Source organism: Meleagris gallopavo, chromosome 1, assembly GCF_000146605.3.
Source record: "Meleagris gallopavo isolate NT-WF06-2002-E0010 breed Aviagen turkey brand Nicholas breeding stock chromosome 1, Turkey_5.1, whole genome shotgun sequence".
Classification (NCBI taxonomy): Eukaryota; Metazoa; Chordata; class Aves; order Galliformes; family Phasianidae; genus Meleagris; species Meleagris gallopavo.
Genome location: NC_015011.2, coordinates 57,739,986 through 57,762,890, shown reverse-complemented (window position 1 = coordinate 57,762,890; position 22,905 = coordinate 57,739,986). Strand labels below are relative to the sequence as shown.

The following is a 22,905-nucleotide window of genomic DNA, read 5'->3' as shown; positions in this document are numbered from 1 at the left end:
CAAAAAAAAAAGAAAGAAAAAAAATCCAACTGAAAAGATTTTCAGCAGTTAAATGCCACTGCGTCACTTTTCTGTATGAAATCAACAGGCATGGAAAAACTTCTTTTCTCACCTGTGTAGCTCTGATTTCACTCAGAGGACTGGAGAACATGCTGACATGACCAGCATCCTTCAGAACTCTGTGCAGCAGCAGTTAGTGCTGCTGCTGAGGGTCTGACTGCTTCCCCATCCTGTCTCCCAGTGTGCTGGCAAGCCAGGTATGACACACACACGACTGCAGTTTCCCCTCCCTGAGGTATGAATTAACTAAGAAATTGGTGAGAATCACGGAATCACAGAATGGCCTGGGTTGAAAAGGGCCACAGTGATCATCCAGTTTCAACTCCCTGCTATGTGCGGGGTTGCCAACCAGCAGACCAGGCTGCCCAGAGCCACATCCAGCCTGGCCTTGAATGCCTCCAGGGATGGGGCATCCACAACCTCCTTGGGCAACCTGTTCCACTGCGTCACTACCCTCTCTGTGAAAAACTTTCTCCTGATATCTAACCCAAACCTCCTGTCTCAGTTTAAAACCATTCCCCTTGTCCTATCACCCTCTCACTATCCACCCCTGTAAACAGTCGTGATGCTCAAACATGTAAACTCTACTACAAGAAACATCTGCAGAGCTTTGCTTTGAACTTCTTCTTGAGAAATGCCAAGTTAATCACAAAAAAGTTTGGAGGAGCCACTCCGTTCATCTACATCATTCATGATGTGGTCCCAAATAGATTTTCTAATGCAAAAGGAAAACTTGAGTTCAGTGCCTTCTGGTGATCCAGCACTGTTGAAGGAACTTTCCCTATAGCTCTGAAGACAATTTAATGTGCTCAGAGGGAAAAAAAAGAAAGCTAACGTATATGTGAAAATAGACACCTTCTAAACAGTGCAATGCATTTAATCTGGTCTTGGATAAGCAGATACAAAACATAAAAGGAGATATGTGCATGTTACTGAAAAAAAAAAAAAAAGGTCAGCATGATCTGAAGAAAAAAAAAGTATAGCAGAAGATGGAAAACGTAATGTCTATTGAAAAAGAGAACTAATTTCCTGACTTAGCAGTCAAAAAGTAGTACACTTACAACTGTTACATGGAATTTTTTTGTTCAGAGATTTACTGTAGTTCAGTATTTATTTATTTATTTAAGACATATTTCCTGGTCAGTGTCAAGCAATTACATCCTTGTCTTCTCTCCCCACTCTTGCATGTTCAATAAACATTCTGCTTTGCCTTAATTGCTTAAGAATGCATGAAAATGAAAATGATTTGTTTTTCTGTATTTATGGACTCAGAAACCACAACTTGAGTGCACCAGTTAACAGCAATCATCATATACATTCCTATCTAGAAATGTTTTATAAATAATGTTATATATGTTTGAATATGTTCCATGACAGAAAATCTTCATAATTTATACATCAAATGAATCGTGGTTCTCCCTGATACTGCTTTTAGTCACAAAGTGTGCATTCATGTTGTTTGCTACATCTGACAACAAGCATTAACTGTTGACAAACATCACAATGCATAATCAAAGATCATATGTAGAACTGAATTCCTTACTTCCCTAAAGAAGTGACTTCTACTGTCATTAGGTATAAACATGAAGGCTGTCATCGCCCTTTGTCTTGTGTCTGGCAGAGAATTGCAACTGCTACTCTATATGAACAATCTCAATTATTAGACACCTACACTATCACATGACTTTTCAAGATTATTACTTTTATTATTATTTTTTTAACTGCTTTTAAGAACTTGGACCAACCTGTGCCGATTTGAATGGATTATCTCTGACAAAAGACAGACTCTGTGAAGGTGACTGGTCTGAAACACCAATAATATTTAGTCCTTTCCTCTTCTCTCTCAGGCAAGCTTGTTGGTGTCTTTTTATTCTTTCCATCTGTTCCTCCACAGTCATTCGAGGTCGTGTGCTTTCTGCAAGACACAACTGCTCCACTGCACTTCTTGGTCTTTCCTTAAAAGGAAGAATATACACATTCTTCAAAAACAGCAAGATTCTTACCTATTTAGCTTATCAGAAAGATCACCTATTAAAAATGACTATTAAAAAAATGACTATTAAAATGCAGAGGAATTGTGGGCAAGAAAAGATCTCCCATGTACAAAGCACAAGATTAACAAATAAACACCAAAATTAAAAATAAATTGCTTTTTTAAACAATGATATTGTTATCGTCAATGCTTAACATCAAGACAATGGGTACGTACTTTCTCAGACCTTTTGTGCGAAGTTGAAATAATTTATCAGATATTATACCAGAGAGCTGACTCCCCTAAGACGAAAACTTAGGAGAAATTTCACGATCGAGGACATTTATACCAGTTGATCTAATATTCACTTCTGCCTTTTTATTCCATTCCCAGCTGGGGATCACCTAATGGCAAGCTCAGGCTGAAACAAACTGAATTTAGCACCACTTAAAAATGTGTAGTTCTAAGCATTATCTCATTCCTGAAAAAACTATGGCTTTACCCACTCTAATCCTGAAATTCACCGATTTTCAGATTTTTATGTCATAAAAAATATAGAACTATTTACTTTGGGCAAATGGTTGCCTTCAGCAGATTCATAGCAACTGGTTTCCTTCTGCAAGTGGTACTCTTTTTCCATTCAGCATCCTCTCTCCTCTCCCATTCTTCCCACATCTTATCCTCTCCTATTCATACTACAACAAAGGCAGAAATTTTCCCCACTTTTGCCTAAATTACATGTGAATATCTGCCTTCAGCCCAGAGACTGCAGGACTCTAACCTGACATTCCAGGTTTACTACCTACATACTGATTGCTGCATTTTTGTTTTTTGGCTGCTTTAGGTTTTTCCCAGATCAATTTAGTATTAAAATAAAATCCCCTATGTATTTTACAGAGGCTGTTAAAATGCTCCAGCATCCAAATATGCTCTTGAAAGCTTTTAACCAAAGATGCTTCATGTCTTTTCAACTTAAGCCCAAATTTCAGTTTCCAGTTGCTTAGTAGATTTAGCATTACCATTTAGTTCTTAGCCAGCTTTAGTATAATGAAATCTCTGTGCAGTTTAACATACATGACCCTTACAATTTTGTTATTTTCTCTACAGCTGTCTCAGTTAACTGAGTAGATTATATTTCACTTTATATCACAGTGATTTTTATGTAAAGGTACGACTGCAACTTTTCAAGTAACTGCAGAAATTAGACTTAGAAATTAACACCTCATTATCCATCAGTGCTTGAAAGCTACTTTAAATTACCGTTCTTAGATCTATCTTCTTATTCTTCCTTAAAGTGACATAGGATGCTATTGTTGAGGATTCTGGGGTTGGTGATTTGGTTCTGGGTGGTACAACTCCCACTGGGAAATGCGAGCCTGTGAAACAGTAAAGCAGCATACTAAGTCCTATGCAAAGCATAATCAAACAGCACATTGTTTTCTAGTAAATGCACGTTGTCAGCCTCAGAAACTACTCAAACTCTGCATAACTGTGACATCCATTAAGGTATGCAGGCAGATGACCAGCAGGTTAGGCAGAGAAGTGCATGGTTAAATACTGCATATGGTATGAGAAATTGCTGGACATAAAATTAACAGTGAGAAATGGACAAAAGTTAGACAGTGCTGTGTGCAATGGCTAGACTTCACATATGGTTAAGGGGGAATTGTGTGAAAGACAGTCAGGCTTTCATAGATTCATAGGCTTCACAGATAATGGAAGGCAGAATCTGGGACTTTCTGTGGAAGAGAGCTTGTAAGGCCAGCAGGTGATCATACCAGTACAGCTATTTAAGGCCAACATTACCTAGATGATAATACTGGAAATAATTTTTAAAAAGTTGGACTAATGCAAGAAAAGTAATTATAGGTGGGTTGCTTATTTGGGTAGAAACAAAGGTTGAGAAAAAGAAGGGGCAAGGCAGATAGGAAAAAACAGGCATGGCATAAAACAGAGGGGGAATAAAAAGGCTCAGCTTTGTGTAAGCAAATTGTTTTTCAGTATGCTTGTCTCATCAAGTCCTGAGCCTGACAACTGCAGCCTGTCCATTCTTCTTACTAAACTTTATTCACACATATTTTTAATGTAGGTTTCCTTTCCATGTAGTAGCATATGAGAGAGGGGGAGACAGATCATAGGGCTGGGGACAGAGAGACGGCAGAGTCTGCACATGCACAGGCTGGCTACCATATAGGCCGTAGGTCTGGATCTGCTAGCCAGGAGGACTCTTCTGTCTATGCTAGATGCTAAATGAACTTAAGGCAGCAAGCAGAGCATGAGGTTTGGGAGCCAAGTGTCCAAGAGATCTTAAATCTCGAGATCTCACAACTGAAGAGGTTGGAGAAACTCAAGAGCTGACTGCTGGAGATACCATAGGTGCAGGCAGCCTTTGGAGTGGCCCACTTGTGTGTAGGTATGAGACCAGCCAACAAGCTTTCAGTCTGGTCAGCTGGCAAGTGAGAAGAGGATCACGTTTATCTGTGTTGTTCCACTTTTATGTGAGTGCTGTTTTTACTTATGCAGTGCTTGCAATGGCACTAGTCTCAAAACTGCTGTACCGTTGTGGTTAGCTGGGTCTATTCAGAGCACGTGTGCTTGTGCACAGTGCCTGTATGCTCAGCCTTGCAGCTCATGGACAGAGAAGTGCAGCAACCAGGCTCTGTCTGGCTGGGAGCTGAGGATATTCTGTGTCTTGCTGCCCACCATGCATTCTGCCTTTCATAACAATAACTCACCACTGGAGTTTTTCTGCTTAGAGAACCTCTGCCAAAATGTAATTAAGTTAGTAGAAAACTGAAGGTAAAAGTTACAAAAATATACATATATAACTAGGCAATATGTTTCATCTTTCCTTCTTCATACATGCAGGAAATCAAAGTATTAAAAATACTGTTTTTTTGCAGTTTTTGCCTATAAAAATGGATTTATATTCTCCAATGGTCAAATTACCTCCCCTTCTTTTTCCTGAAGTCACACTGATTTCAGAGGACATACTGACTCAGTTGAAGGCTCAACTATTTCTCCAAATTGTCTGATAGGCTGACAAAATAGTCTGGAGTTATTTCGATGCCAAATACATCATTCAGAACAAAAACTATAAAACAACAGTTTGGGTCTCCTTTACACATGAAAAGGATAAAACACAGCTTAAGTCCATTTTCCTTTTGTGTCACTTTTATGTGCCACTCAGGTCATAAATATTCCTCTGCTTGCAGAGAGCTGTATGGGTTACTTTACATAGTCCTGTTAAAACGTTTCTCTGCTGACACTTGAAAAGGGAGGAGAAGGGCTGACAGAAAAAAACATGAGAAATGTTCAGTACAGTAACACGCACAATGAGTGAGAAAAACATTAAAAAGTTTCCTCTGAAATCTACTTATTTTTCAGAAGCATTCTGAAAAATGTCACTTAAGGATGACTTCTTAAAACAGATTGGAGGTTTCAGACATGAGCTGCCTTTGAGTTTGTTCCCCTTAGAGCTTACAAACTGTTATGACAGAATGACATAAAAATGTTTGTTGGAACAGCATATGGTTATAATGACATATGCACTACAAAGAACAAACAAACAAACAACAACCAAAACCAGGAAGGGTTGTATTTTTCCTGCTCCATTCCTGTTGTTATAAGCACACAGAACAAGAAAATAGCTGTCAGGAAATCCAAAAAGCATGGACCAAATGATAAAACACAGCTATAATAAACTCACTTCGCTCTATTTTGAATGAAGACAAATAGCCCTCCCTGCACTTGCTACCCTGAACTCCAAATACTATTTATAATAGAAGAACTTCTATTATTGCTTTTCTTTACTGAAGGTTGCTTTTCTGGAAGTGGACATAATAAAGTTAACTTCCATCATTACAGAAAATAGAAAGCAGACTAGGGTGCTCAAAAAGTATCAGTTAGCTTTATATAATTGGTGTAGGCTTCGTATGTTGTCTCAATTAATCTCCCTTGGGTCATAAATGCCTGTAAATAGTCTGGAACACCACGGGCAAAAAAAAGTAGATATATAGTGAAGAAGGCAACTTTAGGTGGTTGGTGATTAGCAAATCTCGGGCTAAACTCTGAATATTTTTACCACTAAGTCAGAAGTAATTTAATACCTAAAGTGAGTGTTACACCTCAGCAAATACCATATTCAATCTGAATTAAGTAATTGCTTGTAAGTAAGTGCAAGCTTAATTATATCATCCATCATGGGGTCATTCACATTGTTGGGCACCCAAACTGTATGCTGTCTTTTGTTTTAAAAGCCTATACGGCTGTTCTGGTGAAAGTAATATCCTTACATGACCATAGTTCTTGGGTCAAATTCTAGTAGTATTACACCAGACCTCTACATACATGTTTAGTCAAACTAATACAAGGTATTATCTTGCTGGCACTGTAAACATCAATCATTACAGAAAAAAGTTCAGTTATTCTGAAAGCTCTTAAAGGCGTTTTTTGGTAGTGCTCAGACTGCTTTTCCTGGAGTCACCTTTAACAAACTATTCTGTGTGTTTTAACAAACAGAATTGAGGAGCACTTCCTGGTAAAAGACTCTACCAAGCAATTAGTAGCTTTTATGGAAGCTGGATGAAGAGAAGAATCTAAAGCATTTAGCAGTTGCAAAGACCTTTATTGTCTGTACACTCCAAGGTCATGATCATTATTCCTATTATATCAGAGGACAGAAGGCAATTCAACAATTACAAGATTAAAAAAAGAAAAAGACATTGTTTCTCTGCCTTATGAGAGTCTGAAAATTCTGTGGTGCTGCCTTTTTGGACGTTCCAGTGACATAACATTGGGAGCTTGATTCAAAAACTGAATAATTGTTCAGGGGCATGAACAGAAAATGGGTAATTGTTCAAGGGAATGGTGTGTGGGGAACGTGAGTGATGTGATTAGACATGGTGTCAATAAGGATTTCAGGGTTGTTGGTGAGTGTAATGTTTGATTTTTCTGTGGTGTAATTGACTGAAATCTTTCTTGTCATATAATTAAATGAACATTTTATTGTGGAAGTTGTATCATCTTACTAAGAAATGGACAGGCTACAAAATTATGAAGGATGAAATAGCTTCTGTAACAGTTAAAGCTCTGTATTTCTTCTGAAAAAATGCTGAAAGGTCATAAACGGTACTCCTGGGGACAAACCTTTAGCTGCAGATTCTGATTCTAACATTTGTTCTGTTTTTTCTTCACCATTAGATTCATCCACTTCAGCTACTGTAGTTAACTCTGGTTCACTCTTATAAAGCCTATAATCAGGACCCTGAAGAATGACAAGTTATGAGGTAAATAAACTGGCATTTCTGTATAAGCATTTATGTCTTAAGACTCAAAGCAGCTATTTTCCGATGAGACTGCTCACTCCAGGGCAACAGCTCACTGTTCAACTGCTCTTGCAGCAGTATTCCTTCATAATTAATTTGAGAAGTATTTGCAGATTTTCAGAAATCACAGAAAAATTGCCATAGGCTTCAGCAAGAACTGCTTCTGAGCCTGAAGTTTTATAAATACTTGTGAGGAGAAGAGTTTGGTTTTTGAAATTGACTTAGATCCAAAACGCACCCATTTAAGTCTTAAGACATTTTATATATACACAGAATATATGACAGGAAAATGTGAAAAGCAAATGATGGAGCTGTAAATAAAACCAAAAGCCAAAAATAAAAATAAATATAAAAGTAGCCAGATGGCAAAATAAAAATTGTGACTGTGCAAAGGAAGGGGGAATGCTTCAAGAACGATGTGGCAGTTTAAGCCACTTACACAGTGAGATCCATTTCTCTGATATCCTTGAACTTGGTGAATCTTCTTTTCTTCTGGCAGATGTACTGGGCCCCTGCTATAACAGAGCAAGGAGCTGCTATCACTGGGCAGAGGGGGGATTATGGGAGGATGCTCTGTAAAGTCATAGGACCGAGGGAGTGGAGGACGAGGTGGGACTACTTCCTCTTCCTAAAGATTGTAGAATAGTCACCTTATTTAGATGTGCACACCTGTTACAATTATTTATAACTTATAAATAAATAAAAATATATTACCATAGCTACACCAGCTATAGATTTTTGTATGAAAGGGACGATGTCACACTACAAAATAATTAAAAAAAAGGGAGGGGGAAGGAAAAAAGAAAGAAAAATGAAAAAAGGCCAAAATATGCATTTTTTGATTAATTACCACCATGTACAATGAAATACTTCAACAGCTTTAGTAATCAAATTATAAAAGCTTTCAGTTCTATCATCTGCAACTTTTAATTAGATATCTGAATTCTCTGAATTATCCTTTTAAAAATTAAACTCCGTATCTTTTTAAAGATTTTGATATACATTACATTTTCGAAAAGATCTGTAAACCACACGTACATTTCCAAACACTTCAGACAATCATGACAATGTCCCAATGTCCCTTTAAAACTGTAAATGCTAGCCAGATTTCCAGAGGAATTGAACATCTGGGAGCTCCCACAGTTTCAGATGATGCTCTTGTGGGTGCTCTGGCCATGTGAGAACCAGGCTCAATAGGTGAATAAACATACAAAGCAACATATTTTTTCCCATGAAAAATGTTTTGGGGAAAAATGCAAATCCAAAAATCAGGGTTTATATTTCTAGGATAAGAGCCTGGGAGAGGAAAAGGTGAGAAGTGGAAAAGAGAAACATAGTGGTGAGAATATAAAGACAAAGAACAAATGAAAGTGTTAGAATTACTACTTATCAGTCTTTTAAAACTAATCACAATGAAGTATTTTCACAGAATACATACTTTAGAAATCCTTAAAACAATTCAAATAATGTTCATTTTTATCATATGTATATTTGATATTCAGTGATGTTAAAATGGTAAATATGCTAAAAGCATACCTCATTTTTATATTTAATAGCAGAAAATGTCCTTGATCCCATGATGCCTGTTTGGGGGGTGGGGGAGAGAGGGTAGGAGGAAAGAGAAGAATTGTTTTCAATAAGTAGTTTTATGAACGCAAACTATAAGCTGTTATTACCAGGCAAATACACAAATCATCAATTTAAAATATCTGATTCTTTCAAACATACAAAAGCAAATGTGATGCTTAACTTATAAGAATGCATGCGATCCAATCTCACTCCCTAAGAGAGAAAAATGTCCAGCTTACCTGCATCTGAAGAGCTTCTTTGCTGTTTATGTTTACTTAAACCTTCCATGACATCTTGAATTCTCCACAGTTCCTTCTGAATCTGAGCACGCTGTATCCCAGCCGACTCAGTCTGCCAGTAAAGAAACAGCAAGTGATAAATAAGAATATATTGCAGGAGGGGCAAAAAATAAAACCTCTTTCTCTAGACAGTACTGCATATTCTTTCCCATTGAACAAAACAGAATGCAAAAACGATAGATACTCTCTCATTAAAAGGTAACAAATTAGTATGTTGTCAGAAAAAAAGTGGACAGATTAAGTTATTTCAGGAACACGCGCCAGTTATTTTGATAGCAATTTGCAAGCTGAAATTCCACTTAATGGAATTACATTTTCTCTTTAAAAAGAAAAGCAAAGCCAAGTTTGCATGAAGACCTACACACAACAAAAAGAAAGGAATCATCAGTTCCAATCCTAAAATACTTGCAGATGAATGTGATGTTTGCATACGAGCATATAAAATATAGGCCTATTTGTAATCATGGTTATGCATGCTTTGGGCTGCATAACACAAATTTCTCAGCTCTTGAGTTTCCTTGTAATCTCTCTTTCATAGCAGCATAGAAAATCAGTTCCTCGAGCAAAAACATCCATTAACATCTCACAGTATTGACCACACTGACCCTGTCTCTTCCAGATAGACAAGCACACGTTTGTGTGTCACAGAAAGATTACCTCAGAAATTCAGAAATTGAACTTACTGACCAATTCTCCAGAGAAGAGAACAAATAATAAAGTAATAAGATAAGTAGGAAGAGTTCTGATGTTTAACATCTGAATAAATAAATATTTCATTTATTTTGATACAATTATTTAATTACATTTTAAAATAATGAGGTAAAAGAAGTGAACACTTAATATGACCATCATAGCAATTGAGGTCTGAGAAAACTTCTCTATTTGGGACATGATCGCTGAAACGGAAAGAGATGGACATGGGAAAACTTACACAGTAGCTTCAAAAATACAGGAAAAGCTAAAAACCTTCTCAGAACTGATGAACTTGTTATTTCTTTTTATATCTTATAAGTTACCAGACCACACATTCTCCATTCTCCCCCTCCTTTTTTTTTCCATTTGAGTAGAATTTTTAACCAAAAACATAGAAAATGAAAAAGACTTAAATGTTTCTGAAATTATGCCCTATGTCAGACCTGAATTTCTCCAAGCCGATCAAGTTGCTCCTGCATATGGTTCCTTGTTGCTGTTACATCATATTCTAGTTTATCATATTCTCTCCAAGCTCTTTCCAGTTCCTAGGTATATAACAAAAGAAAAGAATTGCATTTGCACATTCAAGTTAAAAAAAAAAAATTAAAAAGTAGGCAATTTTATTCATACAATGGCATGAAACATCAGGGATTAATTTATAGAGATTTGCAGTAAGTATACATACAGTTTTAGAGAATGTCATGATTAAACAGCTTTAGCATTTTCTGATGATATTCTGCATGATATACAAACTAACATCATTTTATCTTTTCACAAACTACAAGACAGTCCAGGATGAAATCTTAAGACTACATTGTTATAATTAGCAGGCATGTAGATCTTAAGATGCCCTTCCACAGTTGTAGAAAGAACACAAAATGGATGTAAATTTGTCTCTTTTATCACAAAGAATACATAGGTATGAGTGCAAAGCATGTGCATGTACATGAAATTTATTATGCAAGACAACTAAGTCATCCAACCTTGCCTGTAACATTACAGGTGAATACCCCAGGCTTGTTAATACACCTGTTTTTACATATGTGAAACTGCAAACACCAAAAGGCAGCACAAAAAGAATCTTTGAGGTCAGTTCTGTCATTCCCCCTTACTAAGCCTGGATCAAGCCCTTTATTTGATTTAGCATAAATTAAAAAGTTGATAAGAGGTGTTCTAAGATTTCCTTTTGTTTCCCATGCTTCCATTTTCCTCATCCAGCCAATCTCTTTTACAACAATTGGAAGGGACCTTAAAGATCATTGAGCTCCAACTCCCCTGTTGAGGGCAGGGTTGACCCCATCAACTCAGGCTGCCCAGGGCCCCATCCACCTGGCCTTGAACACCTCCAGGGATGGGACATCTACAGCTTCTCTGGGCAGCCTGTGCCAGCGCCTCATCACCTTGCGAGTGAACAATTTCTTCCTAACATATAACTTGAATTTCCCGTCTTTTAGTTTAAAGCCATTCTCCTTTGTCCTATCAGGATCAGACCACCTAAAAAGTCAATCCACCTACTGCTTATAAACTTCCTTCAAGTACTGGAAGGCCACAGTGAGGTCTCTCTGGAGCCTTCTCTTCTCCAAGCTGAACAAGCCCGACTCCCTCAACTTTTCTTCATAGGAGAGGTGCTTCAGCCCTCTGATCATCTTTGTGACTCTCTCTCCAACAGCTCTGCATTCTTCTCATGCTGGGGGCCCCAAGCCTGGACACAGTACTCCAGATGGAGCCTTTCAAGGGCAGAATAGAGGGGAACCATTACCTCTTTCTCCCTGCTGGCCATCTGACTATGACTATACTGATGCAGGTCAGGATGTAGTTGGTCTTCTGGGTTGCAAGTGCATGCTGCTGGCTCTAGTCTACCTTCTTGTCCACCAAGACTCAGTCCTTCTCTGCAGGGTTTCTCTCACTAAGTTCTTTTCCCAGTTTGTATACATATCTGGGATTGCTCTGACCCAAGTGCAAGACCATGCACTCAGCCTTGTTGAACCTCATTAGGTTCTCATGGACCCACATTTTAAGCCCGTTCAGGTCCCTCTGAATGGCATCTTCTTCTCTTGAGTCAACGGCACCACTCAGCTTGGTGTCATTTGCAAATTTGCTGAGAGTACACTCGACCCTGTCACCTATGTCACAGATAAAATGAGTACCAATCCCAAGATGGCCCCCTGGGGGACACTGCTCACAATCGGCCTCCACCTGGACACTGAGCCATTAACAACAACCCTCTGGCCAACCAATTTCACATTCAAGAAATAGTCCAGCCTTCACATCCATACCTCTCCACGTTATAGATAAGGATGTGGTGTAGGACCACGTCAAAGGCTTACATAAGCAAGTAAAAACAATTGCTTCCTTTGTTGCCCCAATATAGAAAACTATCATAAAGTGAAAAAGGAGATTAAATAGAAGCTCCTCTACTTTTGTCTAAGGTTTTCAAAAGTGTATGAGCTAGAATATCTTTGAAATACGACGGACCACTATTAAGAGAGACCACGAATGCATTACCTTTTCTTCTTTTCACTCTGTAGCTATTTTTGCTTAAAATAAATTACATATCTGATGGAATGTCTGATAAAGTTTTCTATTATTTTACTTGACTTACTTCTGCTGTAATTAAATTCATATATTATAAAAATGAAAATTACCACACCAACTGAGGCCAATATGCACTCAATTCTCAGCAAAAGAAAAAGTAAAGAAAGACTACTTGGTGAATATAGTGAAAGTTCTAGCTTTTACAAAAATACATGCAAGTACAAGACAACTGAGATTTGCTGGAATGTAATGAAAAATAACAAAAACTCAAACCAATTAAGAATATGAAGATAATCATTTAACAGGTCACTGAGTTTTACTAGCAAGAATGTATTACTTACTGCAGTAGCTCGCGATACTTCTCGACAAGTGCCAAGTAGTCCATTCTGTAAGTCATCTCTCTGTAAGACTACATTTTGTATGGCTGCTGGATTATCTGCATTCATTTCTATCTCCTGACTTGCTGATAGCAAAGCTTGCTCAAGCGTGTACTATTATAATAAAGAGAATTATTTTTAATGTTCTGCATCATTGGGTTGATTTTCATTATATTTCAGTTATCAATGTTCTGATAATAAGCATGTAAAATAACATCCACTTTAGGTAATAAATACAATTGTCCTACTTTCTCCTTGTGTAGTTGTTGAAGCTTCTCTTCCAGTGCTTGTACAACTTTATCTTGTTCACATAAACGGCTAAGCTTAGCCTAATATATAACAGAAAATGATTGCAATTAGAATTGTTTTTAATATCTTAAATAACCAAAACATAAGTTCATTAAATCATTACAAGAGACTAGATAAAATTTCGTTACCACAAAATATGAATTCTAAAGTTCTGAAGGCATCAGTGTTGCATTTTCTAATTAACCTCAAGAAACCATAAGACACTATGAAATAAGTGTTATTGCAACTTGACACAACATTGCTCAAAATATATAATTTCTAATTCTACAGCTAAATCATTGTAACTTTATGACAGGTAACAAAAAACGCCTTTGAGCAACATATTCTTCATTATTATATATAACACTGTACACATTACTAGTTCTTCCCATGGTTTCTTTCAGGTGTTAGTTTTTAATAGTTATTAACACTACCCACGCTCTGCTGTTTTGGCTCCAATCCAGGCTAGGATAGAAATAAATCTGTTCCCCTTCAGCTCTGGTTTGGAATAACTGTTCAGCTTTTGTAGCATTGTAGCTTTAAAGTAACATCCCTGAAATCATCATGACTACTTTCACTTGCATCATGCAAGTATGGCTAGATATGTACACTTGTGCATACAAAATACGACTGCATGTGTGTATTTTTTTGCCACCAAAACTGACCTTAAACACCAGGGCCCGTTTCTTTAGTAACTAGCACACCAACACTCTGAATGGCAAGTATCCGTGCCAATTTCAGTTCTGAAGTATCAGTCATATTTCCTAAGAAATATTTCTCTAATGCTTCTAACTGAACTACATCCAGAGATTTTTTCCTTTCTTAAGTAATTCCTTCTTAGAAACATTTCACATTTAAACACAGATAGTACTCTCATGTTCACAGATCAATCTCTGTTAGCAGTCACCTATACGAAGTGCATTCCAAACCCAAATGTCAAGGGAAAGATTATTATGAAAAGAAGAAGACAAATACCAACATTTCCAGTGAAGAAAAAATACAAATTACTTACATCAATATCCAGCTCTTCAGTTCTATATTTGTATAGTGTACCCCTACATTCTTCTTGTGTTAACTATAAGGAAGAATAATATTGCCATAAAACAACTTAATTTGACTATGAAAACAAAGCCAGTGCTCAGCTCAAGAGTTTACATACAGCATATCAGCTTTTGCTTGAATGTCAAACATAACACATTGAACAATATATAGTTAGCCAAAATATATAGTGACTGAAGGTAACTAAGTAGAATGTCAAACACTGTTGGTAAAAAGTTATATAAACAAAATAGGCCATATTTCTAATGCAAACTGGATTTTAAGAGAGGTGTAACTCAATCAAACATGGATTCTGTAGAAAGATGAAACTGCCAGAGTACACCTAAACAGAGTTTATACATAATTATGCATGTTTAAATATCTGCATTCTAAATACAGGGACTCATTCTACTTGGAATTAATCCTTCTAGGTCCACTAAGATCAAGTATATTCTCAAGGAGAATATTCTTAGTGAATCTGAAGTCAGAACAGAATGACCTAAGTATACAAAATATCTGTAAAATATATCATCACATACACATGCCCAGTAAGTGTTGCCAAATACCTTTCCACCTACTTTCTCCTATGGAAAACCCCCACCCCAACAACAGAATTCAGAGCATAAACACAAATGCCACAAACACAAATCTTTCTGTTTTTAATTTGGACCTAAGCAAATCAGTATCCTCCAACTACTTTAATACAGCTCCTCACATTAAGTCCTTACCTCTTTCAGTCCCTAAACTGATCTGTAACAAGATTTAAAACTATACACAGGAAAAAAAAGGCAGCTTCCTATTTTAGAATGGACTACCATATACAGAATTTGCTTACTGTCCTATATAGTAAGCACTTGCATAACACTATCAACCTTAATATTCCATTTAATTAAAAACATGTGTACATTGAGTCCCAACAAATATGCTTTCCTTTCATGTGCATGATATAATTAGGTCATCATGGCTTAATAGTGCAAGAAAGACTGTAAAAACACAAGTCCATGTTAAAGGACACTTATAAATAAAAGGACTAGGGAAGGGTTAATCAGACAAGCATTCCAAACATACAATAAATCTTCAACACACTTAAGTGTTTCATTTCAAGATGTTATGTCCACATACCTCATGCAAATGCACCTGGTGACAATTTAAAAGTATGGATAGTGTATTAAAACCACACAGTAACTTTCTTTGAAATGGACATTTTATGAAAATGAGTGTTGGAATATGAAAAAAGCCACAGCACTTTTGCACCTCATGAATGCCACAAATATTAGCATTTTAAGATATCTATTCAATCCCATACTGTTGTACAGTTGTGTTTTTTAAATGTAGATTTTGTCTTAATGAGAGAAAAATGAGGAATGGAAATATTTAAACAAAACTCATAAACATGGTCAATATAAATTTAAGCTCAAATGTCTTCAACTTACAGTGAAAATCTAGGTATACTTCACAACAGAAAGCTTTTACAGGAAAAAGATGATCCAGTATTAGCTAAACACGTGTTTGCAAGACACTACTCAACACTGCCTGGAAAAGGAATCTTTTTCAAGCTAGTATTTTTTTTTTAATTCTTTTTTTAAGGAGTCATTTCTTTATTCAGCAGTTCAACGCAGTTAACCAGAGCAAAGTTGAGAAAAACTTTTCAGTTCAGCATTCCTGCCCCTGTCTATCTCCTGGATGGAATATATTCTAAACATTCTGAAAGTGAAAACATTTTCAAAGAATAGTGTGCATGTGCTAATTCCTCTTATTAATATCCTACCACATCTTTAAAATTGCTGCCAACTTCTTGTTTTTTGTCTGCACTTCTAGCTTACCGTAACAGACAATTCCGGACAGCCACTTCCACACTGCTGCTGCAACAGTTTACATAGACTTAACACAAAAAACTCTAGAAATGATATGAGACACTCAATCCATCTCTGACAAAACAGCGGCTTCTCTTCGAGCAGCATGTCTATAAATCAATTAAAGGCAAAAATCTATAGATAGAATGCTATCGCACTACTGGAATTGTAAGAGGAATTGCAGGAGACAAAGCGCAATTACACATTACAAGCAAGGTTAACAATCTCATAACCCTGGAAAATGCATTATAAGAACTCCAACGACCAAGTTATTGAAATGTATTTTATGTCACGTTCAACAAAAGCCTCCTTTATCGAACTGCTCCTACACTTATCCAGCACAGACATTCCAGGGAAAGACTGCCACCTACTGAAAGACTGCCACGGCTTGCTGCAGGCTTCTACAGTTTTCCTCCACGTTTCTCTGCCCATACCCGAAGAAGACCTTCCCTGTTACCGACTGCACTTAAATACTTTGCATGCTGATGCTAAGTAGCAGCACTCTGAACACCTCCAAAGAGAACTTAGCATTTCTGTAGGGCAAACTGCACACAGCTCAGCCAAATGTGTATCTTGCACATGAAAAAGAAAAGCAATCTTAACTGGAAATAACTTCTGTTAATAAGCCAGTCCCATTGATTTAAATGCCCTGTTCATGTTCTATGATCTTCACTGTGAATGTGCATATACATCAGAATTTAATTATTTCATACTGTGAAACTACTACTCAACTAGCTGTCATATACTTTGTAAGGCATCACTGCTGTCAAAAACTGAGATCAGATGAGTCACAGAAGGGGACAAGACCACCGTGATGGACACTACGAAATGTCTTTATTTCTATAATGTGGGAACTTTCTTTTCAAATAAATGTAGATTAGGCAAATCACCCTCTTGAGACATGAGGGGTAAGACCTATTTAAGCACCCAATATTTAAAACATTTAAGTGAAGTTATTATTGTCAGACTCTGCTAACGATTTTGGCTCAATAACTATGGCAGGAAATTTCACAACCTGAACACACGCCAACATCTCTGCAAAATTATGGCACTTAAAAGATCGAAACAGGACAAAATATAGGGCATGCTGTGGGGAGCATGATGTTAAAGCCAGGCTTCCGAGAGGTTGTTTTATTTTGCTTGCTTGTCTGTTTGTTTTCCCTCTCCAGTACTCCTTCCAATTGGGAAGCAAAACAAATAGGCACTTAACCCACAGCAAGTAAGATTCCCCTCCAAACTGGTATTACGCAGCAGTAATTTCGTATTAGAAATACAAATTGGAAATGCTAGGTTTTCAGCTAAAGTACAATCAACCCGTGCATTTATAACAAAACCTGAGAAATACTTCTGCCTACAAATCTCAAAATGTAATATGCAAAGATGGTTTAATTTTATGCAACTGGTTAAATAACAGTGATAAAAAGAATTGCCATGCCAGAAACAAGATCTCCTTATCTTCATAAAATCCAGGTCTAGTTTTATTCATGTTTTTCATGTATTGAGAACAAATATTCAAGCAAAGGCACATGTCAGCTTGCCTCTCTCACATTTTTATTTTTCTCCCATTAGTAAACTCACACACATGTAAGGAATTGAGGAGAATTCCTTTTTTTTTTTTTAAATTCAGGAGATCCCACTTTAGAAAAGAAAATTAACACTCCACATCTACCATTAGAAAGAAGCAAAAAAACAATAATAAAAAAATAAAGGTAGAAATGGGTCCAGGCTGCAGAAGGCCTGTATTTTTCTTGTCTGTACATTCAGAATCAATGCCCTGGCTTACACCTGCATATTTAGTGTGTAGAGCAAACTAATGTAAATCAAAGTGATTTAAATAATTAATTTTAAAAACAATGACAGATGAAGAATCACAATAAAAATGTCTTTTGAATAAGACATTTGGAATAGTATAATTTTTATCTATTTTACTCAAGAGCCATTAATAACTACAAAAAAGGAGAAGCAAAAGGTTAATTCCTAATTAACACAAGCGTTTCTTGCTTTCCTTTGCCTAACTCTGAGTAAGTTAAGTTATAAAATTGATCTGAATAAACTTAAGCAAAGAAAGATCCCTTCTGTACCTGCCTGAATGGCTGTACATGTCAAAGACTAGTTCAACTTGGCAACAAAACACGTTAAAGTCACTTACATGGAGCTTCTTCTAGTTGTTTTTATTTCTTTTAAACTGCACTGCCAAAGATGGTTGGTAAAAACAATTTATGTTATTCAAATCAAAAACTGAATGGTTTTTAAGCTTTCAAATACATTGCTAGAATTTTAAAAAGTGTTTACTGTGCATAACAAACATTTAGAAAGCTAATTAGACTGTGAAATTCCAGTATGTTTTTATCCTTTTCAGAAAGTCAGTTAATGCAATATTCTGTATAGGAAACTGTCTAGGAAAGCACGTCCTGCTCTTCTCCAATTTATGCAACACATGAGTTCTTCTGAACAAGCCTGCCAGCACTGCAAATGCTCTTATCTTAGCAAATCACATTTCTAATGACAAAAGGTTATTTAATCTTCATGACCCTTCAGGACCCTTCACTGTTTCTCTGACAAGAATGTCAAAAAAGGTGCTTATTAAGTGTCAAGCAAGAAAGAGTGGGCATATCTGCAAGATGAAAGCAGTGCTGTTTAGCAATACCCTAGCTGGCAGAAGTGCTTCGATAAGAAGCACTCTGACTTTAGTGGTGCTCCTAAGTAGGCAGGTAGACCAGCCAGGCACAGCTACACCTCCATTGCATCTAGATCAACAGTAGAAGCTGAGTTAGTTCATTCTGACAGATCAAAAGCACCCCTGTTCATTCTATGTATGTTGACTTATTTATCTTACATAGTCTAAAACAGAAAAGTGATTTTCTTGAAAAACAGTTTGTAATGGTCAGGCTTCTTTAAAAAAAAAAACAACAAAAAAAACCCCAGCAAAATCACCTTCATTTTGGACTTGAAGGCACCATACTTTTCTCATTCCTCTCCAAATGGTCCCTTCAGGTTCTGTATTAGAGCTCCTGTTTTGCACATGGGAGCACAAATTGGACAACGCTCTTCCTGCAGATCCTGAGATGGATCTTTTCTGAAGCAAATCTACAAAATGGAGTTGACTTCCAAAACGAAAACAACCATGAAACTAAGCTTCAGCAGGTTTCTCTAGAAACATGACAAAGCACTAAATATCAATAAATGACTTGTGTCATAGAACCTCTCATTTTCTGTGAACTATGCACCTTTATTTTAGCTCACAAGAGAGCCCCTCAGACGACTCACTTCCAACTGGCAGCCAGAACTGCATGCTTCATCTACAGTAAAGTACCACCCTCATTTAAGTAAGAACAACATCTTTGTAGCAGTTGTGGATAAAAGCTTCTGAAACATTCTCTGATGTGGCAGGAGCTATTGAACTAAGCTCCAGCATGCCTAAGACACTGCAGTGCCAACAGATACGTATTGGCCATGCTCATAAGTTAATGCAGGTCTCAATGCTCTGGCAATATTTCCATTCACATTTTGGATTTGTCTTCCATCTTACCGTTTACATCTGTCACTAGACACTCTGTAAGTGCTCACTGTTAAGACTGCTGTGACTTTATTAACAGACTGCCTTTTGGATTTACAGTCCCCGGATCAAAGTAATTTTGATCCTTCCTTTCTTCAGTGGCTAAAGGCTTGGAAGGTGCAATCAAAAACCTGTAAATCCACTTCCTAGAATGAAACAAAATTGCCAGAAATGACCAGGTAAACACCACTCACATGCTTTTGTAGTGGTCAAAAGAAAGAAGCACCTTTGAACACTAATAGCATAGGATCATGCTAGGACAGATGTTGGAAGCTTATTGGAAGTTTTATGAATTTACTGGACAGCTGCTTAAGACACCAACTAATTAAGTAGTCCAGACAGAGTTATTTGAAGGGGTACATTTAATACTTAACAACAAAAACGCAGCGAAAGCCATGCTAACGATATTGCAGCGTTTTGTAAAGCATGGATGACTCGTGGTTTTCCAAAGCAAATAAGAGAAACACCAATGTTATGAAGAAATCTGAGGAACAACCAAAACTGTCGCTAAGAAAAATTTTCGCAGATGATAAAGCAATTTCATTCACTATCCGAGACCTTACTTGCTGGTACAGTTGCGGTCTTAGCGCCGAGTTCTCAATCATAGTGTGAACCATGGTGATTAAAGGTTCATTCTCTTTCATCTATTTCAAATCAGGAGGAGCATACAGCAAACATCAGTTTACAGCATGGCTAGATTTGAAAGACGACACTGTAAAATATAGCCTCTACTTTAATTTTTTTCTAATAATACAGTAGATTACATTTTACCCCATGCTTTTTATATATTCCATCATTCAGTAATATCAAACATCTGAAAAGATTAATGATATCAAACAAATGTAGCAAAACCACATAAAACCGCCCCAAACCAACAAAATATTACTTGAGCAAACCTTTCCCTTTTAAAAAATTCTTAACATTCTTAAAATAGGTCTGGCTTTGCAAGATATAGAAATGATGCATATCAGATTATGCAATAGGAAATCAAAAGACCTTTGAAATTATAGTTTTAGTAACTCAGTGCATGTCAAATAGATAATCACATTCCTTCAGAATACAAAAGCAAGGTGTAGATTTTTTGCTCGCGTATCACAAAATGCCTTTCTATACTGAATTGTTTGATATACTCTGGAACTTTGAATCACTGGTCATTTCATTTATCCATCCTCAAATATGGATGCGAAACTACTTTGAGTTTTACATTTCTGAGCTGGTCAAACATCTTCTGTACTGATCTATATTTACTGTCATGTATGCAAATGTAAAAAACAGATCTGTGGATCATTACAGTAAAAACTGTACACACTGAGGACTTCAGAAAAGTAAGCAAAACATAATAGGGATTTTTTATGTTAAAAATAGACCTTCCTAAGAATAAGTGAAAAATTACAAAAACTTAATTTTCATCTCCTAAAGAAACTGAAAAGTCACTTAAACTATTTTTTTTTTCTCCTTATAGGAAAGATTTTTTTGTAGTCATAGATACGAGACTTCTTTTTGTTGTTGTTGTTGTTGTTTTGTTAAACATAGTTAAGTCTGTTCAGCTGGTAAATTAATCACCCAATAGAATACCTTATCTCAATAAGCAAGCTGATGATGCTGTTTGTCTAAGGCAGGGAAAAAAAGCAAGCAAAGAACTCCTCCTATTTGCTCTGTATTTTACAGCATTACATAAATAGAAAATTAGAACTGACGCAAGAAGTTGTTCTTCCTTTACTTTAAATCCAACTGACAGACTGTTTAATATTCATGAGAGACTATGTATCAACCCTTCTGTTAACTGAAGTGAGCACAGGCAGGGAAACCTGTATTGAAGAACTGGCAGAGTAAAACAGAGAGCCACTGGCCACAACGGCGAGTCCCATGCTCTAAGGTAAAGAGAATGCCTGTTTTGTGCTTTTAAAGTACTATCATGAGGCCACTCTCAAACAGAAACTGGACACTATTCACAGAAATTTCTAATCGGTCAAGTTTGCATGCTCATTACAGAAACATGCCCTATTTTTCTCTCATTTAAATAAAATTTGCTTCTCAAATTTCTGAACAGTAAAGGGCATATTTTAAATCCTGTCATACATTTGTTTTCTCTCCAGTTAAAGAGACAAAAATCTCTAAAAATTAGAATTAAGATTTTCCTTACACATAAGCAAACTGAAGCATGAGCTGCCTGATGACACACAGCAACACATCCAGCAGTCTTAGTTTTCTCACTCACTGTTTCTCCGCAGACACTTCATCTTCCCTTTTCTCTTTACTGATGTAGTATATGCAGACTTTCTCATCATTTGGAAATGATGTAAAAACACCTCCTTGACATATGACACATATGAACACTCATATGATTACAAGATAGCATTTGAGCGGGTATGTTTTAAACTGTAACGCCAAGCTACTGACATTTTTTTTTCCTTCCTCTTCCTAAATTCTCTCCCATGCTATGGTAACACCCAGCACAGATGACATTGCAGTCTGTGCTGTTCTGGTGGCAGCCATTGGCTGGATTAGCAGCTCCCCACCATGACAGATGACCTCACCAATGAGATAAGACAGTGTGCTATGGATGGCATAAGTCTGTGCTCAGATTGGAATTTTTTATCTGTTGCCTCTCAACTTCCTAAAATAAAAGCAGTGGGAACGGGACCAGACTAAGCCTTTCTCCTACCCTTCCTCTGCTCCTTCATCCAAAACAAAGAAGGAAAAAGCATTTTTCCTTCCTGCCTTCTTTTCCAACAATAATCCAACACAGTCTGGTTTCTATCCCACCCAGATCATTGCTCTCAAAAAGTAAAAGGGAAGATGCAGCAGAAAGAACAAGAATGGTGGCTTTGTCAGCTCACTACCTTTTCCAAAAAACTTGAGAAGTACAATTAAGAGTTGCATCATAAATGTTGCTAATATAGGACACAGAATTTTAGGCTGGGGAAAAAAAAAAAAAAAGATTTAATGAAGGATATGTGCAGCCTGAAAGGCCAACTATGCCCTGGACTGCATTAAAAAAGAGGTGGCCAGCAGGGAGAGGGAGATGATTGTGAGGCCCCATCTGGAGTACTGCGTCCAGGCCCGGGGCCCCCAGTACAGGAAGGACATGGAGCTCTTGAAAGAGGTCCAGAGAAGGGCCACTAAGATGATGAGGGGGCGGGAACACCTTCCCTATGAGGAAAGGTTAAGGGAAGTGGGCTTGTTTAGCTTGGAGAAGGGAAGGCTCTGGGGAGATCTCTTTGTGGCCTTTGTACTTGAAGGGAGCATATAAACAGGAGGGAGTACAACTGTTTACATGGGTGGATAGCGATAGGACAAGGGGGAATGGTTTTAAAGTGAGACAGGGGAGGTTTAGG

At 37.1% G+C, this 22,905-nt stretch overlaps 1 protein-coding gene across 3 annotated transcripts; it reads right to left on the bottom strand.

Moving 5' to 3' along the window:
- Window positions 1–1,772: 1,772 nt before the first annotated feature.
- Window positions 1,773–22,485, bottom strand: LOC100549758 (pleckstrin homology domain-containing family A member 5-like). 3 transcript variants are annotated; one of them, XM_010713674.3, is made up of 12 exons: window positions 20,131–22,485; window positions 14,133–14,195; window positions 13,081–13,161; window positions 12,797–12,946; window positions 10,364–10,465; window positions 9,168–9,279; window positions 8,896–8,942; window positions 8,074–8,121; window positions 7,799–7,987; window positions 7,181–7,298; window positions 3,293–3,408; window positions 1,773–2,015 (listed from the first exon to the last, which is right to left on the bottom strand). In XM_010713674.3, exons 1-12 carry the CDS (start codon window positions 20,209–20,211, stop codon window positions 1,788–1,790), a joined length of 1,335 nt encoding a protein of 444 aa, XP_010711976.1. In that variant the 5' UTR covers window positions 20,212–22,485; the 3' UTR covers window positions 1,773–1,787. The 3 variants fall into 3 exon arrangements, with proteins under 3 accessions (XP_010711976.1, XP_010711983.1, XP_010711990.1); XM_010713681.3 differs by lacking the exon at window positions 8,074–8,121 and having other exon boundaries at window positions 20,131–22,484; XM_010713688.3 differs by lacking the exons at window positions 7,799–7,987; window positions 8,074–8,121 and having other exon boundaries at window positions 20,131–21,030.
- Window positions 22,486–22,905: the final 420 nt, after the last annotated feature.